At 42.4% G+C, this 8,277-nt stretch overlaps 1 protein-coding gene across 1 annotated transcript; it reads right to left on the bottom strand.

Annotated features, from left to right (window-relative positions):
• Positions 1-3,297: 3,297 nt before the first annotated feature.
• On the bottom strand, positions 3,298-7,779 carry LOC123085543 (DDB1- and CUL4-associated factor 8). Its single transcript, XM_044507199.1, has 5 exons — positions 7,515-7,779; positions 5,156-5,407; positions 4,679-4,822; positions 3,920-4,597; positions 3,298-3,808 (listed from the first exon to the last, which is right to left on the bottom strand). The coding sequence occupies exons 1-5, from the start codon at positions 7,632-7,634 to the stop codon at positions 3,566-3,568; spliced, it is 1,437 nt and encodes a 478-aa protein (XP_044363134.1). The 5' UTR covers positions 7,635-7,779; the 3' UTR covers positions 3,298-3,565.
• Positions 7,780-8,277: the final 498 nt, after the last annotated feature.

Raw genomic sequence — 8,277 nt, 5'->3', positions numbered from 1 at the left:
TGAGTAGTGAGCAAGTCATGTGTAGAGCAAAAACAAAATATTGGTCTGCTATCAGATGGCACATTTATTTGAACACAAAGTGCAAGAAAGGTTCAGGGTTTCATGAAGAGGGCATGCGTTTGTGTTAGGTGAGATCTTAATTGATTCTGCTATCAGATGGCGGCGGTCTCAACATCGTTCCTCTGTTGGGAGCATCATGTACGGAGACACGACATGGAGGTCCTGTGTTGCGATCCATTGGTGCTCATTGCTACCCCAGGTTGATCATCAAGGGATCTATGTACGCCGTCGCTCATGCGTCCAAGACGGTGCCTCCTCGAGTCCGACCAAGTCCTGCCACCTCCTCGCCGACCTCTCTTTTAGGCTTACATAGGTGGATGGTGCATTGATCAGGGAAGTCTTGATGGTGTCTTGTCTTCGGAGGCGTCCGGTGTCACTTGAAACGCGACTTTTTCTTTCAGTTTAGGGTAGGCATCTTTGTGTTGTGGTGAAATGTCTTCGGACTACTATGGTGTGGAGTTTGTGCTACACTTGTAGTTCGTAACAAGGGTAGTCTTCTTGTCTGCTTCTTCCTTCTATAAAAATATGATACGCCTGGGTGTACTCTTGAAAAGAAAGATGTCTTAAGCAAAAAAATTAGATCGAGATGGTTGAAAAAGGATTTAAAAGTATATGTGTGACACTATTGTTGTTGAACTACAAAAAATATGTATGCCCCCGCTGCCACCGACAAGGATTCTCTTGACCGGGCACTACATTTTGTTCCTTATTTCGGTGAGAAGGTGACCATAGTTCTATTTTGAGTATCCGTGTTACCATAAATGCAAAGAATCTCGTCAACAGAGTTTTTAACTGTTTTGAGTGTGTGACAAAGAAACAAGCATGTCTTGCTAATGAACCATGACAAAGTTTGGTGACTGAGGTTGTAGGAGTAGGAGAACCATTCGAGAGATTGTAAATGGTTATGATAGCAAATATGCACATCGATTATGTTTTCTACGAAAGAGTTTTACATTGTACGGATCTCCTACTTAGGGAAAGTTGTGGTGTCAACGGGAAGGGAAAGGAGCACGAGCATGTGAGAGGAATAGGGAAGTGCATACCTCGGTGACTGGATGCTCGGTCATTAAGTTGTGTCTTATTAGCCAGCTATAGGGAAGGTGATTCATGCAATCATTTACATAACAGAATAAAAATATGTTGCACGAGTCATCAATTCAAGTGAGAAGAATTTGTTTCATGTGATTTGTAGCTAATTCGAGAACGGAAGTGCGACACCTTGATCATTATGTGCATATGATATGATTCTAGAAATTTTTCTTTGTATGCAATGCTTAAACAAGGAAAATGAGAGCAATTTGGGATTTTTGATGTAGTATATCGGCATTGCAAAGTTGTATGGGAAGCTTGTTTAATTTGTCTGAACTTTTAGGAGGGAGTGGATGACGTATGTTGGAAGAAATTCAAAGTTGACTGATGAGATGCCCATGGTAGTTTGGCAGACTTGGAGAAAACATATGCGAATTTTGAGTTGGGTGGCAATGCAGAGTTGAAGCCAAACGGCTCCATATGTTAGTCCATGAGTTTGGGATGATGGGACTAAACAATTTGATAGACCCGAAGAAAACACCAGCCGGACTTTGAGTGGGGTGACAACATAGTGAAGTACTCCCTCTAGTCCTTTTTACTCTGCATATAGGATTTGTGCCAAGTCAAACTTTGCAAAGTTTGACCAAATTTATATTAAAAAATATCAATATCTACAATACCAAATATATAAAACATGAAACTACATTCCACAATGAATCTAATGATATTGATTTGGTATTGTGAGTGTCAATAGATTTTTCTATAAGTTTGATCAAATTAGAAATATTTTAACTACAGACAAAACTTATATGCAGACTAAAAAAAACCGGAGGGATAATAACACAATGACCAAAGAGCTGAAATTGAGCAAGTCGTAATAGATCTATTTGTTGGCTCACGACAACGCACGGGCGTTCTACTAGTTGCTTCACGGTTCCAAAAAAGTTTACGTGTGCACAAAGGTAAGAGAATACCATCAGGCACGCGCTCACGCTGGATTGCGAGGTTGTCGCGTTGATCAACTCCGGGAATGACTTTGGTTTCCTTTTCTTCTAAGATGCAGAAATGCAGTATTAGTCTGGTCATCTTTTTTTTTGGTAAGCCGAAATGCAGTCCATTTCTCTGAAGGAACATTTCAGAGAAAGTTGTTGAAGTTTCTGGGTGCAGTGGAATGATTCCTTGAAAGATATTTCCTCTTTCATAAATGTAAGATGTTTTGAATATTTTAAAATATGAACTAGATATGAACCGAAATGAATGAAAACAAACACACTAAAACATGTATAATAAATTCAGTTCCCCAAAAAGTTAGAGGATCTTATATTTATGAACGGAGGAAGTATATAGGTATGCTGAACATGAAAGGAGGTGTTATCAAATGTTACATTAAAGCATTTCTAGCAGACTCCTTAAATCGCGAAACTAAAAACGCGGTTTTTAGTTTACGGAAAACGTATTTTAATGGTCGGTTTGGGCTGTGGCCAAACCACTTAAACTCGGACCGTAAAACCGAATATTCGCGTATATTCTTCCCCATGTCTTCTTTTTTCTCTCTCGCCGTGTTCATAGTCAGCTCCCGTAGTCCGCCATAGCTAGCTCGTTCGTGCCCGGATCGATCAGGAGCTCCTTCGTCGCCGTAGCTCTCGAGTCTCCCGTCGCTGCTCCTGCGATCTACTCTGCAGGCCGACGCCGTAGCAGCTGTAAATGGCGAGATTCCGACAAGTTCCAAGGCGGAAGGTCACCGGAGCCCGTGTGCACACGGCGAAATTTCCTTATCGCATAGCGTTGACCGGTTTTCAGTCCCGTTTATATTTTGCCTTCAAATCGGTAAATAAAAGGGTCGTGGAGATGGATTCTCATGGGCCTGAAAAAAGTTTACGGGTTTGACCACTTTCACGGGCTCTATTCAAGATGTTTTTTGACACAGCAGAACTGAAAACACGAATTTTTACGGGTTTGATCATTTTTAAGGGGTCTGCTAGAGATGCTTTTAGGTTTCAGTGTTGATTTCTCAACCTATGAAACTTATATACTCCCTCCATTCTTAAATATAGGATGTATAGTTTTTGGCACGAAAATTAAAGAACGCACGTGGAGGAAAAATTTCACAAGTTTTGAGCGAGATTACATCATACTAATTGGCGTGAGAAAATAGAGGAGTTTGCCTAATATAAGAAAATGTAATCAAATCCCTAAAAAAATTATCCATACGAATGGTGCAACGCAATACACCTTATATTTTGGGTTTTTTCTCAAAAATCTATACACCTTATATCAAGGAATGGAGGGAGTACATGATGCACGGTTATCACAGTCGGGACACACGCGCGCAGACTGAATACAGATTTGAACATACTAACATACTAATAACACAATAACAGAAAAAAATAAGTAGCAGGTTGTGACACACTGCCAATCAGTTTTCCGCCACTAAAATATCACTGAATGTGAAGTTGCAACCTAAAAACACATGGCCTCATGTCACAATGCATTCCCTGGGATCAGAGTTCGATCTTTGGTTCCCATCACCATCACCAAGCCCAATGAAGAAAGTCTCATCGCCACCAGTTGCGAAATCGGCAGCAGATGGTTCATGATTTGCGTACAGTTCAGATTGTGTACTTTGCAATCTTAAGATACGCATCATGACGTCAGCTGAAAGTGTCACTTCTCCTCGGGAGGCATAGAATTGCCTCTCCCGCCAGTTTGAAGCTATTACCTGTCATGCAACAAAACATTACTGTAAAATACAAACTCACTGCAACAACAAGAGCATGTACACGGTCAACTATACGAACCGAGTGCAACACCAACAAAACATAAGACTTACTTTATTTGCATATTGAGGCAATTGCATCACTTTGCTTGACGAAGGTGTCCAAATCTTAATCGTGTTGTCTATCCCACTAGTAGCTAGGAAGGGAAAATGCGGATGGGGTTCGATGCAATTAACAATATGTTTATCGCCGCGCATGATCCTCATCAATTCACCTCCCTTTTTCCTCCAAATGAACACATGCCCGCAGTCTGACCCACTCAAAACATATTCATTATTGGGTCCAAAGAAACTGACTCCTTTAACAGTTCTGAAATTTCTGTGACCAGAGTATGACTGTAGCTGCTCGAGCTTGTCCAAATGCTCTGGCTGTGTTGATTCAGGATTCGGACCAAGACCCATATAGTTTTCGAACAGGTAGATAAGCTCGTCATTGTATGAGACAAGTAACTCGCTTGAATAAGAGTATGCAATGCCAGTGATACGGACCTTCCCACCCATAAGAAGGTGCTTAGGGCAGAAGGTATCAACTGGTAGGTTCATATTGCTTGAAGACTCCAAGTTTATTTTCCTAAAATCATACAGCCGTACATACTCTTCGGAGCCACCGATCGAAAAATAATTAGGGTTCTGTGGGTCAATAGCAATGGTATTCAGTCTTACACGGCGCCTTCTATTTGAGAATGAATAGCAGGTGAGAAGCTTTGTTGGTGAATCACTGCGCAGGTCAAACTGTAAAAGAAAATCAATCCAAATGTGTGATGCAATATAATTGTTGCTTTAATATTAGCATATAACGGAGCAGTGACATACGTGTTGTACCAAGCCATCCTCTCCACAGCTGTAAAGTATGTGAGGACTTCCTGGTTCGAGAGCCATCTTATACGCACGATCATGATGCTCCCCAATTTGTTTGGTTATGAACTCACCACCCTGCTTCAGTTGTCCCACCCTAACCTGAGGACAAGTGGTGGGATTGAAATGACTATCAGAACAGAATGGTAAATTTAATGAATCTGCAGACACCTGATAGCCAGAAAAATCATTCCATACATAACCAATACCGAAAAATAATTACTTGTAAGGTCTTATGAAGATAGCTTTTGAAGACATGGCTTACAGGTGACCTTTTGGTTAGTCGTGTATGGTGCTATTATTCTAGAGTTTCCTAAGGGTGATATTGGTCACATAAAAAACAGTACATAGTCATTGGGATACTTGTGAATATCTGATTAGTACTAATACTACTAATACAGCAAGAAAAAAACTCAAGCGTGGGTAGAGACACACCTGGCCATCAGCACCAACGGTCACAATGGTGCTGTCATCTGTAAATGGCATCACACGAGCATGAAAGAGATTTTGTTGATGTCCAGAAGGGTAAGTTAGTTTTTCAGTTTTAGCAAGCCAGTCCCATAGTATGATGTCTGTGTCGTCTGAACCAGACACAAGGAGGTCACCAGCAGGATTGAAGCTTATAGTATTAACACAGCCACTATGACCTCGCAACTTTCCATATTGGCTCATCCGCACAATTAGGCCCTATTCACAAGGACAAGATGAAAATAGCAAACAGTAAGCATGAAACACAAGAATTCCACAATTGCAGAACAGAGTTATGACATTCCAAGATGTACAAAACTATCAAGCTACTGGAACTTGGTAAATATTGTCCAGAACAGAGTTATGACATTCCAACACGTCAAAAAGGGAGCCCCGGGTCACTAACAGTATGACCGTATGTCCGTATTAAATAATGGTCTGGGGCTCTGGCTACAGTGAACACCTGTGCAGGGCCGGCTCTGGGGGTAGGCCACCTTGGCCTGGGCCAAGGGGAGCACCTATAGGCCGCTCGCTGCGGCAAAATGCCGGCACTTCGCACAGGAGCGGCTAGCGTGGGCCGGCCCATTTACAGTGGCACGCGGCGGAACGTTCCCGAGATGAAAAATCGCAAAAAAGAACTAGAGCTCGCGCTGTAACTCGAACACGCGACTTCGCACTAACTGGCCTGCCATGCAAACCACTGCAATGTAGACATTCTCACGTTCAACTACCAGCGCGACAGTTAAAGACTACAGATAATTTATTGGGTCGAACCGACGACCTCCTACAACTGAATTTTTCAAAATTATGAATATTTTCTTCAAAATAAAAACATTTTCCGAATTTTCGTACAAATTTTGTAAAACAGGAACATTTTGATGATGTGAACAAATTTGAGAAAGGGGAACATTTCTTGAATTTGTGAACAAAAAACAAAAATGTTTATATTTTTAAAACTTCCAGAACATTTTTTGAATTTGTGATTTTTTTTAAAAACATGAACTATTATTGAATTTGTGAAGAAATTTGGAAAGCTGGAATATTTTTTCCAATTCCCAAACATTTTTTGAATCTTGAGAACAAATTTTGAAATGGTGAACAATTTTAAAAAATCCTGAACAAATTTGGAAGCGCGAACAATTTTTTAAAGCATGAACATTTTTGAATCTTGAGAACATATTTCGAAACGGAGAGAAATTTTGAAAAATTCCGAACAAATTTGAAAGTCCGAACAATTTTTTAAAGCACAAACATTTTCTGAATCTTGAAAACATATTTTGAAACGGAGAGAATTTTGAAAAATCCTGAGAAAATTTGGAAGAGCTAACATTTTTTGAATATGTGAACAAAAAATTGAAATTCAGTACATTTTCTGAATTTCAGAACTTTTGTACTTTTTTGTGTAACGAGAACAAATTTTGAATTTTGAGAACATTTTTTGGAAACACGAACAATATTTAGTTTTTTGTTTTTTAAAGGACAAGAAGAAAAGAAAAGGAAATAAAAAAGAAAATCATAAACATTTGTAAAACTACGAACATATTCTGAAAAAGAAAAATAAACTTGAAAAAGGAAATGAAACAAGAAACAAAAAACGAAAAAATGAAAAAGAAACAGAAACAAAAAGGGCATTTCCCGTATCCCCCTCCGCCGTAAATCGACATCTCCGGTGACAAATCCCCTTTCCTCCGGTAGCCTTTTGCGGGGTGGCCGCGGCGGGTCACCGCCTCGCAAGCGCCGTCATGACGACGAGGTGGGTAGCTCCTCCCTCCGCCCGGCGGTGGAGGAGTGGCGCAAGGTGCAGGCGCGCGTGCGCGGCGCCCTCTCCCGCAGTGGCGGCAGCGGGGCCTGGAGCAACTTCAACCGGCTGGACCGGATCTTCTCGCCCGCGCTCAAGCGTCTCTGGGCGGCGGAGAGCGCGTGGTTCGACGCGAAGGAGGCAGCCGCCGCTGGAGACGAAGCTGCAGCGGCGCACGTGACGGCGTTGAAGGAGTACGACATGACGTTCGTCCTCTCCAACTCGCTGATGGAGTACCACCGACTGTAAACGAAATTTGCAGGACCGCGGTTTGCCGGATTTGCTAGAGATGCTCTAAGGCATATGCAACCAAATAACCTCAATAGCCCAACAGCAAGACCAAGCTGCCGCCTACGAACATGCTTATCCTATTCCAGTATTTCACCCCTGCCGACAGAAAAATGCAGAAGGTTCCCTATTCCCTAACGATATACGCGGTCAGCGATGCTCGATCCGCTCGAGAAACCAACCGAAATCAGAAAAGTACAGGAGATCACACTGAAATGGAAATAATTGAGAAAGGAGCACCTCGGAGCCGCTGATTCGGCAGGACGAAGCGCGGGAGCTGGATAAGCCGATCTCGCGCTGGCCGACCTCGAAGAAGCAGCTGGCCGCCCGGCGGCCAGAGGCCTCGTCGATAGCGGCCATGGTGAGCGGTGGGATGGGAGAAAAGAGAGGCAGCGCGAGAGATGGGAGGGGATTTGCCGGGGTTTTAACGGGTACAGTACAGGCCTTCCGCGTGCTCGCACCTCGAGGCTGCTCGAGTGATGTTTCTAGGAGTTGGACCCTCGAACCACGTGGTTTCCGTTTCGCGTTTCTTCCGCCTGCTCTGGACTTTTGTTTTCTCTCGTAAATATATTTGCCCATATATAGAAGGAAAGAAAGCTAGTAGTAGTTGGAAGGAGAACTGACCGACGGCAGGATCGTTAGCGATTTCACAATTTTGCTGGACAGAAGCCCAATAATTGCTGCCATGTTACTCAAACAAATAGTGTTAAACATGTTTCACGGACAATATGCATTGGTCCCCGCCCATATTTTTCCTTTTTAAGATTGAATAATGCGTGCAAAATGTGTCATTCCTAAAATTGGTTAATATAGTAAGTAGAATGCTTCTACCGGGTACTCCTCTACCCGGTCATCGAAGCACTGATATAATTTCTCCCTTTGGTCGATTTACGGTTGGGAGGCCCGTTACCCATAACGACCATTGACTTGCGGGGATGGATGGAACCCCTTTTATCCGTGTAGACGACAAACGACCATTGACTTATAGGGACGGATGGAAGCC

This window comes from Triticum aestivum, chromosome 4A (genome assembly GCF_018294505.1).
Source record: "Triticum aestivum cultivar Chinese Spring chromosome 4A, IWGSC CS RefSeq v2.1, whole genome shotgun sequence".
Classification (NCBI taxonomy): domain Eukaryota; kingdom Viridiplantae; phylum Streptophyta; class Magnoliopsida; order Poales; family Poaceae; genus Triticum; species Triticum aestivum.
Note: the sequence above shows the minus strand (reverse complement) of the source record. Positions and strands in the feature narration are given on the sequence as shown.

Coding starts and splice junctions, on each gene's coding strand:
- LOC123085543 (XM_044507199.1), bottom strand. CDS start 7,634: ATGGCCGCTATCGACGAGGCCTCTGGCCGCCGGGCGGCCAGCTGCTTC. Junction 4,823..5,155: donor CCGTTGGTGCTGATGGCCAG/GTGTGTCTCTAC, acceptor ACTTGTCCTCAG/GTTAGGGTGGGACAACTGAA. Junction 3,809..3,919: donor TGCCTCAATATGCAAATAAA/GTAAGTCTTATG, acceptor GTTGCATGACAG/GTAATAGCTTCAAACTGGCG.